The 17,650-nt window shown below is 34.6% G+C and overlaps 1 protein-coding gene across 2 annotated transcripts in view; it reads right to left on the bottom strand.

The window, feature by feature from the left end:
• Nucleotides 1-17,650, bottom strand: part of SNTG1 (syntrophin gamma 1) — a 313,487-nt gene that overhangs the window by 178,771 nt on the left and 117,066 nt on the right. For both annotated transcript variants that reach the window (XM_039217478.1, XM_039217480.1), the window contains exons 8-9: nt 15,500-15,582; nt 8,562-8,692 (exon numbers count right to left, since the gene is read on the bottom strand). In XM_039217478.1, the coding sequence (XP_039073409.1) occupies nt 8,562-8,692; nt 15,500-15,582 (214 nt within the window). The remainder of the gene's footprint in view (nt 1-8,561; nt 8,693-15,499; nt 15,583-17,650) is intronic.

Genomic DNA, 17,650 nt, shown 5'->3' with positions numbered 1-17,650 from the left:
TCCCATCCTTCAATAAGCAATCATGGACTGAAGGTGGATTTGAGCTACATTCATATTTGTCTTCATTATTAGAATTCATTTCATAAGACCCTCGCATGGTGAAAGCAAGTTCTCATGGTCTCCATCCTTGCTCTCTGCTTGGATACTAAACTTCACCTATAGATGTCTAAAAAAAAAAAAGAAAAAAAAAAGGCACCGACTCAAATGTCCTCACCTCAGAAGAAAAAGGCTGAGTACTCTTGGGAAGGCACTAGGGATTCTGCTGTCATTGGAATTTCTAAATGTAACCATGCAAATCAGTAAACTTTATTTCAATATTATTAATTTCCATACTGTTTGAAAAGCATGAAGTAGATGATGGTCCTACTCAAAAACAGAGATATGGAATTCTTCCTTAATAAAACTAATTTAGGGGCACTGGGTGGCTTAGTCGGTTAGGCGTCCGACTTTCGCTTAGGTCATGATCTCGTGGTTCGTGGGTTCGAGCCCCGCGTCCGGCTCTGTGCTGACTGACAGCTCAGAGCCTGGAGCCTGTTTCAGTTTGTGACTCCCTCTCTCTCTGACCCTCCCCTGCTCACGCTGTCTCTCTCTCTCTCTCCTAGAAATAAATAAAAATATTTTAAAAAACCCTAATTTAATAAGAATTTATTGAGTGTTTTGATCCATAAAGCATACTAACCACTGAATGATATATGGAGATAAATACTATGTTTCTAAAATTCGAATATATGTATAGTACATATTACACATATAAAATTATATATTCAATTTTTTCATATAAGGAAATTTAAGCATAATAATTAAAAATAGCCAAAGTTCCCACAACCTCTACTTCCCATTTTTATACCCCAATGCTACAATTTTCTGCAACATTATGACACTTGAGAATTGAAATCTGATATATATATTTCTAAATCAGAGTCATTACCATAGATGAACATAAACTGTCTTATCACTGATAAAAATTTGTGATGTTTTAATTCATACCTACACAATAGTATATAATAATAACACAACTTTGTTGCAATTAAATATGAAAGCTATTTTATCACTGAAGCTAAAATTATGGGCTTTGGCAAAACCAACCAATGAATAACATCCTAGGTTTTGAAACAAGATGAATAATTTCTTACAGTTGTCATCACTGGCCAGTAATTTCTCCTTTATTTTTTTTTCTCCTCACGGTTGCAAATACCGCCTGTGAGATCCTTCAGGGAAAGAAGCAAACACAACACCTCCTACTTACAGGCATTAAATCAATATTTATTGAGTGAATGAATGAACAATAAATTAGCTCTTGAATCTGATTGCTGTGCAATCCACTCTGAATACTTCTATGTTTATAACTGCTTATTACTGTAATATTTATTGAGTGTAATTAATTCAACTGCTAAAAGCTGTTGATGTATTGCGGCATCATAAAAATAAAAATGTAGGGAGTCATCTGGACTCATCCAAACAAGTTATTTTTTCTCATAAATTGTTTTAGCTAAGTGATTCTACGTCATGTATCTATAATTTTTAAAAGGAAAAACAAAACAAATACATGCATTAAGATATATATCATTAATAGAAATATTAAGAGTTCTTAATGCAGAAGAAAAGTAAAATCAAAAGAAAGAAACAAATAAGAGCAGGAAGATTAAAGGTAGGATACATTTGAAGAGTTACATGAAAATAATATAATATGTTGATGAATTCAAAATACATATATAATTAAAACCATAACAGAAATATGTCCATAGATAGGAAAGAAGAAAGGAGTTAAAGTGTTCTAAGTTTCTAGCATTTTCTTAAGAAGGCAAAATTCATAGTTTTTTTATTTAAAAATTTTTTTTAATATTTATTTTTGAGAAAGAAAGAGAGACAGAGTGTATGAGGGGTAGTAGGGGCAGAGAGAGAGGGAGGCACAAAAACTGAAGCAGGCTCCACGTTCTGAGCTGTTAGCAGAGCCTCACGTGGGGTTCAAACTCACAAACCGTGAGATCATGGAGCTGAAGTCAGACGCTTAACTGACTGAGCTACCCAGACATCCCCACAATTAGTAAATTGTATTAAACGCCAACAAATCATGCATATGTGATGCTATGGTCTGAATGTTTATGTCCTCTACTTCCAAAATTTACATGTTGGAATCTTAATGACTACTAATGCGATGGCAATAGTATGTGATGGCAGTAGTGGGTGGAACCTTTTGGAGATGCTTAAGCCATGAGAGTGGAGCTCTCATGAATGATATTAGTGTTGTATAAAAGAAGCTCCAGAGGAATCTCTAGCACCTTCCATCTTGTGTGGACACAGAGAGAAGACGACATACATGAATAAGGAAGAAGGCCTTCATCAGAGAACTCTACCATGATGGTAACTCGATCTTGGATTTTCAGCCTCAAGAACTGTGGGAAATAAATTTATATTGTTTATAAACCACCCAGTTTGTGGTATATTGTTATTGTAGCCTGGATGGACTATGATATATGGTGTAATGTTTAGGCAATAACTAAAGCAAACAAACAAAAAAGATATTGTTTGTTGTATATAACAATATTATAGAGGAAATTAAAAACAATAACAATTTTCGTGATTCAAAAAGAATGTTTTAAAAATAGAGGAAATAAAATACAGGAATTAGTGTGTTGAGATGAAAAACTCTTTCCTTGAATAGAACTGAAACTCTCAAACCAGAACAGTAAAAAAAAAAACCAAAAAACAACTTAATTACAATATAGTCAAAGGAAAACAGAAACTTCACCCAAAAGGAAGCACATGAAAATAAGTTCAATATCATTAAATACACAAATTCACATCACAATGATATATTGCTACATACTCATCAGGATGAAAACTAAAAAGATGGCAACAATACCAAAAGCTGGCTAAGATCCAGAGAAACTAGATAACTCATGCAATGCTGGTGGGAATTTAAAACAATACAGCCTAAAATACAATGCACCTATTTCTTATAAAACAAAATATACTATTAGCATACAGCTCAATAATTGAGCTCTTGAGCATTTACCCAAAGAGATGAAAATGTATGTTCACATAAAAATCTATACACAAATGTTCAGAGCATTTTAATTTAGAATAGCTCATAACTGGAACAACCCAGATTTCCTTCAAGGAGTGAATATTTTTAATGTAGTATACCCATACCATGGGGTACTATTAGAAATTAATAAGAAATGAGCAATAGAAAAATGCAGCAACTTGGAAGATTTACTAGAGAATGACATTGAGTAAGAAAATTCAATCTATTAAGGTTACATGAAGCAAGATTTGATTTATATAATATTCTCTTTTTAATTTCTAAATGTTTATTTATGTTTGAAGAGAAAAGAGTCAAGACAGAGCATGAGCAGGGAAGAAGCAGAGAGAGAGGGAGACACAGAACCCAAAGCAGGTTCCAGGCTCTGAGCTGTCAGTGCAGAGCCTGATGGGGGACTAGAACTCACAAATCATGAGACCATGATCTGAGCCAAAGTTGGATGCTCAACCAACTGAGCCACCCAGGTGCCCCATTTAGATAATATTCTTAAAATGGCATAATAATTGACTTAGAGAACAAATGAGTAAGTTGTCAGAGGTCAGGGACATGGTAAAGGAGGACAGATATGACACGGTTATAGACGGGTAACAGAAAGGTTCTTCTGGTTCTCATGGAACAGTTCTTGACTGTGCCTCTAATGATGGATAAGAGAACATGAACATGATAACACATTCTATAGAACTACACACACACATACAATGATTACATGTGAATTTTGAATGAGTGGTGGATTTTATCCATTTCCTGAATGTGTTATGGTACTATAGTTTTGCAAGAAGTTACCATTTGGGTAAATGGGTAAAAGGTAAACAGAATCTCTATTTCTTACAACTTCATGTGAAAATACAATTATCTCAAGATAAAAGGTTTAATAATAAAACAAAAATCTAAAGTGTTAAACAGAAAACAAATACTAATATGGTAAATATAATCCTAAATATGCCAGTATTTACAAGTAATTAGACTAAATAATCCAACTGGAAGATCAAGATTGTTATTTTGAATTTAAGAAAGAAATACAAGAAAAAATATATACAGCTTAGAAAAGACACATTTTGTAGAGTATGACTAAATAAAGTTGAAAGAAAGGATAAAAGAATATATAATATAAATATTAACCAGTAGTTCTTTGGTGTAATTCTTGAAAGCAAGAAATAGTTTTGGAGATATAGGACATTTCATAATGATAAAGGTTTATATATCAAAAATTCATAAAGTCCTAAATCTGTTTATATCAAATAATGTAAATGTATACAGTAAATATTGACACACTAAAAAGAGAAACACAAAAAGCTACCATCACAGTGGGAGACTGAAATACACTTTCTCAATATCTCATACAATAAACAGACAAAAACACCATTAATGATAACACTATTAATGATAACACCATTAATGATACAGAGGATCAGAACCCTTAATGAAAAATATGAACTAGTTGAAATATGTATGATATTGCACTAAAGAAAACGATAATACACATTCTTTTAAATGCATATGGAATGTTTGCTGAAACTGCTTATATACTGGGTGAAATAAAGTCTCAATCATTATCAAAGGATTGAAATTATTCAGCATGAAATTATATTAGAAAGCAATAACAAAAGTGATAATTAGAAAATCCCAAAATATTCTGAAATTTTGCAATACACTTTTAGATAGTCCATGAGTCAAAAAAATAATTGTAACAAAAATTATAAAAAATTTTAAAGAATTACTAAAAAAAAAACCTTGAATATCAACGCTTGTGGACTTCCAATTCTGGTCAAGAAAGAGCAGCCCCATTCCTCCCAGATGCTCCCTAACAAACCAATGAACCTTGGATATAATCCAACAAAAGGTATGGATGGTCCATTAAAGGTAAAGGATAAGGCTGATTGTCTAGCACCTTGAAACTTGACGAATAACAAGGCAGTAAGTCTCAAGGATTTTCTTATTGCCTCCCATACATCCTCGACTGTGTGCTCTAGAAGTCTGCAATCCAGAATCACTAACAACACAACAAAATAAATAAATAAATAAATAAATCCAAGAAAGCCTGTTCTCCCTAACTGCATTCAGTCTTATTGTCAACATGCCCTAATACAATCATGCATCAATGAAGCCAGTGTCCCCTTTTCACTGGGGTTCAGCAGGGCAAGCAGGGGGCTAGCCTTCTGCATATCCTCTAATGCTCCTGGCTGGTGGAGTTCGAGGGGGCAAGCAGGAAGCTTATCCCCACCATGAAGAAGCAGGCAGAATTCCCATTTCCCTTGGGGTAATGTAAGTGGGGTCCATTAGGAAGTTTAACTCCCACACCTACCCTGCAGCAAGTAAGCTGAGTGAGGTGGTATGAGATGAGGTTAGCCAGTACTCTGCCTCACCTCCATGTTGACCACCATAGCTTAGCAGAATGCTCAGCTCCCACCTGTCATCATCAAGGTGGGGTGAGGTGATGGGAGGTGGGGCTCCTTCCCTCAGCTTTCCCTCCATCTCCTCCTCTGGGTCAGCAGGATCTCACATGGAGAGCTAAGCTCCTACCACCATCCTGTAGCTACAAAGCCACAAACATCAATCCCTACCCCCACCCTCTAGTGGGCAGCACAATCAACCAGGGAAATAAGCTGACACTCCACTCAAGGCAATGCGTGATGTGGTTGGCATCTGACTTTCACCAGGATTTAGGGAGTATGACTGAGGAGTGTGGCAGATATGTACTTTGGTCATCTTCATTGAGGAAGTATGAGTAGGCATTCAGGGAACTTGACATACACACCATCCAGCCCTCACACTACCTGTCAACAAAGCGATTGCCTGCTGTGAAAAGGAGACTATATAGAATCCAGAGTCTCATAATTTAATATCCAAAAAGTCCAGGATAAAACTTTGTTTTAAATTACTGGTTTTACCAAAGCCAGGAAAATCACAACCTTAATGAAAAAAAAAAAAAAAATCCAAAGACACCAACACTGAGAGGATTAAGATGTTTAAATTATCTGAAAAGTATCTTAATGAAGTCATCATAAAAATTCTTCAATAAGCAATCACAAGCGTTCTTGAAACAAACAAAAAATGGAAAAATTTCAGCCAAAAAAGAAAAAATATATATGTACAGACATATCAAATGGACGTGACAGAACTGAAAAACACACCAACCAAAAATTAAAATCATGCTGAATGGGCTCAATAGCAGAATGGAAACTAAGAAGATAGAATCAGAGAATTTAGGGGCACCTGGGTGGCTCAGTTTGTTAAGTGTCTGACTTCGACTCAATTCATGATCTCACGATTGACGAGTTCTAGCCCCACCTCAGGCTCTGTGTTGGCAGCTCAGAGCTTGGAGCTTGTTTCAGATTCTGTGTCTCCCTCTTTTCCTGCCCCTCCCCCACTCATACTTTGTCTCTCTCTGTCTCTCTTTGTCTGTCAAAAATAAATAAAACATTTTTTTTAAAAATTTAAAAAAAGAATTAGAGAACTTAAAGATAGATCAATAGAATTTACCAATTCTGTATAACAGAAAGAAAATTGATTTAAAAACAAAAGTATAGGAGGTGCCTGGGTGGCTCAGTTCGCTAAGTGCCCAACTCTTAATTTTGGCTCAGGTCACAATCTCACGGTTTGTGAAAACTGAATCACGCTTCTCACTGACAGTGTGGAAACTGCTTGGGATTCTCTCTCTCTGCCACTCTTCCTTCGCACTTTCTCTCTCAAAGTAAATAAATAAAGTTTAAAAAGTAAATATTAATTTTCAGGGACCTGTGGAAGAATAATGCAAGAGCTAACATAGTATTGACAAAGCGACAGGAGAGAAGAAAGACTGGACTGACACAGTATTTAAAAAAATAATCACATCCATAATTTGCTGAAAGTCATAAACATGCAGATTTAAGAATCCAAGTGAAGCCGGGAGAGAATAAATTCAAAGAAATCCATTCAAAGACACATGAGAATTAAACTTCTGAAAACTAAAAAAAAAAAAAAAAAAAAAAAAGAAAAAGAAAAAGAAAAAAAAATCTTGGAAAACAGCAAGAGAGAAAGAAAAGGGAAGCACCAGTTTGAATGCCCACAGAGGCCCACAGGCAGTGCACACCATTTTTCGGATATAAGGCAAAAATTATCAAGTCTGATTCCTATATCCAGGGAAACTATCCTTTGGAATGAAGATAAAATAAAGATATATTCTCAGAGAAAGGAAATTAAGAGAATTTGATGCTATTAAACAACCTTTAAAGAATGGCTAAAAAAATCTCTAAGTAGGAAGGAAATGTTAACAGAAGGTTTAGGACTTTAAATAACTTTCCAAATTTATTTAAGTTTTTAAGATCATTGTGATGATTGAAGCAAAAATCATACTGCCACCTAATATGGTGCTTGATATACATATAAGAAATTAAGATAATTATACTTACAAAGTAGGAGGGATTAAGAAACCTAAATGGAAGTAATGTTTCTATACTTTATTCAAAGTGATAAATCACCAATACTTGTGATGTGAATATGTATATTCAACCACTCAGGAAACTATACCAAATGATATTCTCAAAAGCAATGTAAATAAATCAAGATATAATCCTGAAATCTGTGAGTATAACTAAGGCAGGCTGGGTGGAAACGTGCACTTCTGACTACATATATTAGCAAAGAAAGTCTGAAAAATTAATGATCAAACCAAAGGTTGGCAAGCTGTAGCCTATTGATCAAGTATTGCCTGCCACCTGTTTTCATAAATAAAGTTTTATTGGAATACAGACATACCCAGGCATTTATATATTGTCTGTGGCTGTTTTCATGAAACAAAGACAAAATTCAATAGTTTTGCCAGAGATAGTAAGTCCTGCAAAGCCTAAAATATTTACTATTACTATAAACTTAACCTGTTACAGAGAAGTTTCTGGATCCCTCAGAACATCCATCTCAAGAAGATTTAAGATCAAAAAGTCAAGCTGAAGAATTTAAGGAATGAAAACAATCAAAAAAGAAGCAGAAACTCATTAATTATAATAAATACACATAATGAAAAGCTTCAACAAAACCCCAAACAGGCTTTTGAAAAAATAAGTTAATAAAAGTTACAACCCCATGGAAAAACTGACTAAGACAAAAAGAGAGAAGAAAATTCAAGAATGAAAAAGACATCACTTAGCATCTACATTTATTTAAAAAGATAGTAATATGAGAATATTATCAAGTACAGGAAGATAAATCTTGCTATCTAAAAGTACTGTACAATTTCCTTGAGTAAAAACAACTTATTAAAACCAAGATAGGAAATAAACAAAACTCAATAAATTTGTATCTATTAAGGACACTTAATCCAATATAGCAAGTTAGTAGTCGAGTCAGGGCAATAACCTAATGTTTTTTTATCATCAGATTCATAAATGTTTGACTGAGTTATACTATTTTTCTTATAGTTCTTCTTGCTGCTATTAGAATTGTGCTGAGAATAAAAAAAGGGAAGCCATATAATGTTAAAAGTTTGGTTCCAAGCCTCTTTCAGTGAACAGAAAATCAGAACTCACTAGGGTGCACTCACCGACTCAAGTCTGTCCCAGGCACATACTGAGAGAAACGTGAATGAAGCAGCGGAATCAGCCTCAGGTCACACCATCGTTTTTCCCATCTCAGGCCTGGAGATGTTGGCCATGAAGAACATGACAGTGTGTCCTGAAAACAATACAAACAATCAGTATTCTTTTTTCATTTCTGTGTTTTGAGTTCCTATGTCACAAATGCTTTTCATTTGATGGGTCATTTTTTTCCCCTAAATAATCAAAAGACATGTATAGAATGCCTCAAAAACCAATCCATATTCATCACCAATAAATTTGTATTCTTAACTTCTTTTTAATTTATTAATTTAAAATTTTGTTAGTGTTTATTTTATTTTTAAGAGAGAGAGACAGAGTGTGAGTAGAGGAGGGGCAGAGAAAAAGAAGGAGACACAGAATTTCAAGCAGGCTCCAGGCTCTGAGCTGTCAGCACAGAGCCAGATGTGAGGCTCCATCTCACAGACTGCAAGATCGTGACCTGAGCCAAAGTTGGATGCTTAACTAACTCAGCCACTCAGGCACCCCTTTATTTTTAATTTCTTTATTAACGGAATTGTATAAGAAAATGAGGAGGGAATAATAGAGATTAAGAATGGTAGGGAAAACATATGAAAAAAATGAAGTGGGGAGAAGGCAGAAAAGAAAGGGTGACAGAACTGAATTCTTTCAGGAATGGCAAATATGGAACAAAATACAATGAAGTAGTAAGTGACAAATATAAAAATAAGTTGTAGCTCATTTCATTGCCCAATATTCTCTGAGTATTGGCTAAGTGCTATAGTGTTATACGTGCTTGTAATTCATCAGTTACTTGTAAATATTTTTGAGTACAGTGAATGTTTTTATAAAACAACTCTTAAAAACTACTCAAGGAAATCTCTGTCCAGTGTTTTAAATTTGTGTTTATAAAATGTTTGTATTTTTCTATATTGCTTTAAAGTCATGTTAAATCACCCATTGCTGGTTTAAAATTACATGTATTTTAAGATTCATTAGAAATTTGGGTCTTTTCCCTCACCTATAAAAGAGACATATATTTGAATAAAATTTGGGCTTTTTACACTTGATGATGATTATTGCTTCTTTCATTATTTCAGCTTTACTTAAAAATTTCTTCTTGGCAGTGGTATCTAGAATAATGTTGATATTTAAGTTTGCATGGATTATAAGGGCCAAGGCACAATTTGGTTTCTTTGTATTCTATAATTTTTGAGTGATGATGTTAGAAAATTCTATTTTAGTCTAGATTTTGAAACTCCATTAGTCTCAATAGTATTATTAACATTTTTGGTAAAGATTTTATTTTTAAGTAATTTTTACACCAACAGGGGGCTCAAACCCAGAGCTCAAAGATCAAGAGTCCCAGGACACACTGACTAAGACTGTCAGGCACCACTAACATTTTAAGGTATTCATTGCTTCAAAATTGCTTCCATTGCTTTCACTAAAGGTTGCATGCTGTTTGGCATCATTATGTTAATTGTACCAATTTTGCCAATAAATGTCTTCTAAATCCTTCCAGTTGCAGAGAACACTGGATGGGAAGGCAAGAGTAGACCTGTTAGGACCATCCAGTGAAGGGCTACTTGTGGTTGGTTTCTAAGACACCTAGTCTTTCATGCTTCTCTTGTGACTGCAAAGGCACAAACATAGGTTTCATGGTCATCCTTCTTCTGGCCATGATGTCACATGTTATAGATGGTCAGCATGTGAAATGGGGTCAGTTAGGTGGCAGTACAACAGCGTGAGGAAGGCTCAGGCTATGAATCAGGATCAGACCACCTGGGTTCAAAACTGTCAATTTCCCAATTTACGATTCCTTTAACCTAGAAGTAATTTATATAAATTACCTGTGTTTTATTGTGCCTATCTCCAAAGACAAGGTTATCAAAAGGCTCTTCTCACAGAAGAAAAACCTAAAGCTTTTTAGGCCCATTAAATGATTGTTTTTCTACATGAAGGCACTTGAAGAAATAATGATCGTGACTGATCACACTAGGGTAAACAGACTAGGTTTCTGTGGTCGGCACAGACCGTAGGGAGTGTAAGTGTCCCAGGTCCACCAATGACTATTAAGCACATATAAGAGTATATCTGGAATCCACTCACAGGACCCATGCACCTGGTGCTCTACTGAGAAGTTTTACGGTAAATAATTGACCCAAGTCGACCAGCCTGCAAATGAAATGTGAGGCATATCCATTCAGACCTACATCTTTACGATTGTAGATCCACAAAATTTTTACTCATACTTGCAGGTGAAACTATGCAAAGAATAATTTGGATTTTTGTCTTGATTATTTCACTATTTGGCTACATGATTTTAGGCAAATTATTTAAAGATGATGGTTCCTCATCTTTCTTGAAAAGCACAAATAGCTCCCCTTACTTTATATGTTCCTTGAACAAAGGACATAGAAACCGTAAAAGAACATAAAGGCTTAAGCTATGGGTTATTGAGGACAATAATAATCACCAATACATGAGTATGATAAGTTTTACAAATTATGTTTTATATGACTTCATAGTCTTCTATGAACATATGAAATGAAATATTCAGGTATGAAAATGCATGTGATCTTTGACATATCTTTGATGTAGAACCTCAACTTGATACTTTTATGAATAAAGTTGTCATTGTCACTTTCTTTTAAATTTCCTCCTTATAAAAAATATGAAATAGGTCCCACTTCAGGGCCACCTGGGTGGCTAAGTCAGTTAAGCTTCTGACTTTGGCTCGGGTCACGGTTCGTGGGTTTGAGTCCCGTGTCCGGCTCTGTGTTGACAGCTCAAAGCCTGGAGCCTGCTTCGGATTCTGTGTCTTCCTCTTTTTCTGACCCTCTGCTGCTCATGCTCTGTTTCTCTCTCTCTCTGTCTCTCTGTTTCTCCCTCTCTCAAAAATAAATAAACATAAAAAAAAGAAAAAAGAGGTCCCAGCTATTGAACCTATCAGTGTTAATTTCATCTTACAGATCTGTTATTTATAACGGACTATCTAGTGTCCTTTGAAGATTATTTATCTTCATTTAATTGTGAAAGTGGAATATAAATTTTCTTTCTCTTCTCTCTCATTTTTCTTTAAGAGTAATCTTAGAGTTATTTTATATATGAGTTTTAATTACATATGAGCTAAAACCAACAATTTTTGCAATTTCAAGGATCATAACATTTTAAGAGCTTTATTATTCAATGTCAAGAATGTTGTTTCCCAGAATATTAATAATGTAAATGGTAAAAGTAATATTTAGATATTCTTTGCCTTAAAATAGATTCTTTCCCCAAACTTAACACATTTTAAGGCATGTTGCCATGCAATTGCCACTCAAGAATAGTCATACCAAAATAGAATCGAATACAGAGCAAAATGCTGATCCAGACTTTGTTAAGGACATGGCATAAGTGTATTCATTAAAGGTATACAATTATGAAAAATGTTATTCAGAATCTGGATATGTAATTATCTGAATTTAAGTCTCCTGCTGGACACAAAACAAATTCTTTTTCTCACATTGGATGGCCAACCAGAGGACTCTTGTATACCTGAAAATTGGTGACCTGGAGTCCTTAGAAGGATTAGACTATATTTTTAGTAAAAGGATGGAGCACTGTTAAAATATTTTCCCACATGCTTAAAATGCTGTTTCAGAAAACAAAAACTGTGCCTACTTACTCAAAATTTGCTTCAGAGAGTAATTAAGGCACAGAAATTTAAAAATGGGTTACCTGGGTTCAGGATAGACTTGAAGATTTAGACACCTGAGAGAATTGAATGTTTCTCTACAGGAGACTATTTTAATGTGCACACAGTCTGTGGAAAATGTGTTTCACAGTGCATACTTCTTTCCCAGTTTGCACTGCTCATTTATTTATTGATGGGTGAGAAGAAAGCATGCCTTTGATTGCTCCTAATTTTATAAATATTTGAGTAGAAATATCCTGTACTCTCCACACCTTATGGAGGAGAAATAGGCAAAATCCATCTGGGTAAGGCAGTACGATCCGATAGGGCCTGACACTTATCCCCTTTTAGGCATCAGAACAAACTTTGGTTTGTTGTCCTTCAATTTTTACTGAGCTCAATTAAGTCAAATATTCAAAGTCTCCAGCAGCCCTAGATATCTGATATCAGAAGGTTATATTCGTTGTTCTTTTTCTGCTTCTATAATAGTTAATTTCATGCATTTGTCTAGAGATCTGAATTTTAAACTTTTTGGGTCAGGAAACACAATTAACTTCTCCCTATGGTACCCAGAAAAGTGTTTCCACAAAGTAGGTTCCCAGCAGAAATTCATTTAATTGAAGCACATTGATTTTTTTAAGTTAATACACCCTATCTCAATTTACATATGTCTTGATTCTTATTCTCTAAAACCATAAATCTCATGAATTCCCTTTCACTTAAAGATCCTCAGCGATGTCAAAATAATGTTCAATCCTAATGCTAAAAACATAAGCAAAGGGCCTCTTGAAAATGGAAAGACATAATCCCTATAAGGGAAATTTATGACCTTTTTTTAAAAATGTTATATAACTAGGTTTACTTGGAACGGTCATGTTATAGGATTACTGAGTGATTTTCTTGCATTAATTATTCCTTTCTAAAGGAGGACATAATAGTAAGGGGCAACATAGAGGCACAGTTTATGAAACTAATTCCACACATGTGTTTGTGTATGTCAGTGGGATGAATTGAAAACAAGCCAGACTGATCCTTACCCATAGCCCATCCATGCTGACTTCCCTACGTCTCATGATCATAAAGGAATCCAAGGGTACAAGGACAAGAATTAGAATAAAAATATGATTAAAGAGCTTCCTCCCACTTGGAGGTAAAAGAGCTCTTCCTTCCTGTCTGAGGAGCAGGGCTAAGGTGAGGACTTTGGGTCCATGATATGTGAAGGGGAAGTTCTCAGGAGAAAGCTGTGTGGACAGAGAGAATCAGGATGAGACAGGGAGCAACTTTGCCAGAAATGTGGGCTCCTGAAGAGAAGCCTCAGGTGGTTAGAGTGGTACTTCCAGCTTCCCAGTCAGAGGCTCCTGACAAGACAGGTCAGCAGTGAATGGGACGGTTTGGGGGGCAGGTAACCAGCACTCACAGCACCTGGGGGCAGGTGCACCAGCCCAGAAAAGGGGAATGGAAGGGCATCGAAAGCACCAAGGGCATCTGGATCATAAGGAAACAAGGTGAGTGGTTCCTGAAGTAAGAGGTAAAGATTTATTTGTTTGGAGACTATAAGTCTATAGAACTGGGAAGTGTGCTAATGGCAGCACAAAATTTATGTATTTATTTACTCATTAGGAAATCAGTGTTAAAACCACTCTGATCGTGCCATCTTCTGAAAGATTGGTGTTTTACATATTATCTATAACGTAACAATTATTTCTCTGGCAAGGAAAAGAAAAGAGAAGATCAAAGTAAATACACCCAGATGTGCTTGGTTTATGCAGGGAGAGATATCCCTGTGTTCTAAAGAGGAACCTTTAGGATCAAAGAAACAATAACCTGTGAAAGGACTCGGGTACCTGAGGCACACAGGTAAGGAACAGTACCGGGGCACTGATGTACAATATAGGTTGGAGATGGCCAAAAGAACTACTCTGATGTAAAATGACACAATTAGGTCAAGAATTTAAAAGGGAAGATGAATCTTACAAGTCAGAAGCTACATGTGTTTTATAGCCTAATATGTAGAAATAGGAAAATAAATTTCTGCTTTGTATCAGTTCTGCTGCTTTTCAGGTCCATGATCCCAGGAAAAAGTCAGACACACGTAAGCCGAGAAAACTGCTTTGTTTTTAAAATGTGTGAATGTTTTGAAGGGTGAAATATAAGGTGTTCAAACATATTTATTTAAAAGAAAAACTTGTTTGCCACAAGTTATAAGTGGAAAAGGAAATTTAACATTTTATTAAATGTCTATAAAACAAACATACCAATTTTATCAATGAATAAATACACGTGTAGTTTAACATTCATTACGTTCTAATATGATGATAGATTTTTCTCAAATTGTGTTAATGTCCTGGTATGCCTGCAGATTGCTAAGAAATCCTACCAAAAGGAAAATTAAACAGCTACTTTCAGCTAAATGTGAATTTCAAAAGATAAAAATCATGTTAAATCATTTAGAGCATGAAATTATGTACAGAATGAATGGTTATAAAATGATTATATGATGTTATGTGTGATCTCATGAAGTTAGTCTCATTAGCTTGCAAAAGGCATAATGCAGACCTAGGTGGAGAAAAATGACATTAAAAAATAATTGACTGAGGCACCTGGGTGGCTCAATCGGTTAAGTCACTGACTTTGGCTTAGGTCATGATCTCATGGCTTGTGAGTTCAAGCCCCAAGTCGGGCTCTGTGCTGACAGCTGAGAGCCTGGAACCTGCTTTGGATTCTGTGTCTCCTCTTTCTCTGCCCCTCCTCTGCTTGTGTTCTGTCTCTCTCTCTTAAAAATAAATAAACATTTAAAAATATACAAAATAATAATTGAACTATTTATTTTTTCTTGGTTTACCCTAATTCTTTAAAGTTTACTTATTTGTTTTGAGAGAGAGAGCACGCGAACAGAAAGGGGACAGAGAAAGAGATGAGAGAGAGATTCCCAAGCAGGCTCCATGCTGTCAGCACAGAGCTTGATGCAGGGCTGGAACTCACAAACCGCAAGATCATGACTTGAGCTGAAACCAATGGTCGGACAGTAAACTGACTGAACCACCCAGGAATCCCCTGATTTATACTAATTCTTAAAGGATGAGGCAAACAAGGACTTCAACTATATCAGAGCAATGAGATTCAATAACACATTTTGCAAAACAGATACACACACACACACACACACACACACACACACACACATATTTGGCCTTTCTTTATGTTCTTTCCTTACTAATCTGAACTATGCCTTGGTCATCTTACTGTATTGTTGGGATGATAGTTGAGATGCAAGCCACTGTCACAAAGAGGAGAGGAGGTGCCACTGCTCTGGTCACTTGGAGCACCTGTGGGAAATAAAATCACAACACCCATTGGTCAGGATACCAAATATTCTAGACTAATGCACTCTACATTACATACTTCCATATACTCAATAATATCAAGAAAATCAGTTAGCAAAATAAAGTTTTACCTTACTTCTATCAAAGCCAGACTTTTGCAAGAAAGCTAAGTTACTAAAATGGGGCCCTGAGAGAGCCATGCATTTAACTTTGATTTCAGAAACGATGCAAAGCTTTATTAATAAAAACATACAACCTTATAGAACTGTTATTTAATTCCATTATCCAAAGTGACCTCTACTTATGAACCACACTTACAATTGTGCAGAATTTGTTTTGTCTACAAAGTTCTATTCATTGTCATGCTTCAACCTACCTGCTAATTATATCAGTAGATACAATAACTTTCCATGAAGCAAATAAAGTTGGCATGGACTCCTTTTGTATAAATGTTCTTGGCATGTGTTATAATTGGAAGTACCTTCACTGATACTATCTAAACTGGTGAAATTGAAACTAAAAAATTTCATAGCAGATTCCCATGAGAAACCTAAATATGAGTAATGGTTTCTTAAATTAAAATTTCACAATTCAGTAATTTTTCCAGTCAAGATTGTAATATGTATTTCTTGGTTTTTGATGAATCGCCTTATTTGAAAACATTATATATTTTGAAGGTGCAAATGTTGACAAATATGTACGATTAATATAATTGACTCCCAATTTTTATTTGAAATATTATACTTAAATTCAAACATCAGAGGTCATAGGTGACACTCTTGACATTAACTAATGTGTTGAAAAAAGTAACTGATTTTGTTTTCAGTTTTATATCACTCTAAAGTTCCATAACTTTCCTGGTGCCAAGACATAGATCACAGGATTTTCTCCAAAGTAGCATGAATATAATTTTTCTACTTTTTAAATCTTAAGCATTTCATACTTCATTTTAGCTAGTTTTTCTTTTGATGTTTACCTGCATTTGTCTCTTATGAGACAATGTTTTAATGCATAAATATATTACTTTAAAATTTATATCCATTTGGAACAGAATAAAATGATATGTCAAATTCTGTGACAGATCTAAAGCAGTTTTTTCAGTGATATTCAAAGATTTAAATAAATTCACAAAAGAAAGGTATAAAGTTAATAATCTATGGTTTCACCTTAAGAAGTTAGATATGAAAGAGAAAATAAATCAAAGTAAATAGAAGACAGTAATAATAAAAGAAGGGTAGAAAATAATAAGATTGAAACAAAAGAAGAGACAAAATTAACCAAGACGAAAATGGGTTCTTCAGGGAAAGGTTCATAAAACCCATAACAAAACTGATATAGCAGAAGAATGAGAAAATACAAGTTATTAATATCAGGAACAAAAGAGGTAGTATTAGTGCAAGCCAGCAAACCTTAAAAAGAAGACTAAAACAATATGATGAATGATTTCATGCATTAAATTCCTACGTTAAAATGGTTAAAACATTTGAAAAACACATTACCAAACCCTACAAAACAAAAAGGTATCAGAAAAAGTCCTATAAGCACTCAAGAGATTAATTCATACAAAATGAAAACTACGATTCTAGGCTCAGATTGCTTTTTGTGAATTTATTAAATTATTTAAGAAAAATATACTATTGCTGTCAAGAAAATTATTTGTGGAAATAGAGGAGCAGTTATCACTCCACAACTTACATGAAAACATTAAAAACCCTGGTACCTAAATCCCACTAAAGTATTTTAAAAAGGTATATATGGACATCCCTCATGAACACATTTTTTTCAAAAAAGTCTTAATATATTAAAAAATTGAAACCAGCATATTTTTTTAAAAAAACAATGTTTCATGCCCATGTGGTATTCAACCTTGGGAAAACAAGCTTAACTTGACATTCAAAATAAATACTTAAAAATACACCATCTCAGCAGAATAAAAAAAGATTAAAAATATAATCTCTCAGTGGATATAAAAAAATACTTGTGACAATTCAACATCAACTTATGTTAAAAAGAAAAATCCTCAGTAACTTAGGAATAAAAGAGCACTTCTTCAACTTTAATAAAGGGCATA

The sequence above is a fragment of the Hyaena hyaena genome, unplaced genomic scaffold (genome assembly GCF_003009895.1).
Source record: "Hyaena hyaena isolate Hyena2069 unplaced genomic scaffold, ASM300989v1 scaffold_697, whole genome shotgun sequence".
Classification (NCBI taxonomy): domain Eukaryota; kingdom Metazoa; phylum Chordata; class Mammalia; order Carnivora; family Hyaenidae; genus Hyaena; species Hyaena hyaena.
The sequence above is the reverse complement of the archived record's forward strand: the minus strand, read 5'-3'. Positions and strand labels throughout refer to the sequence as shown.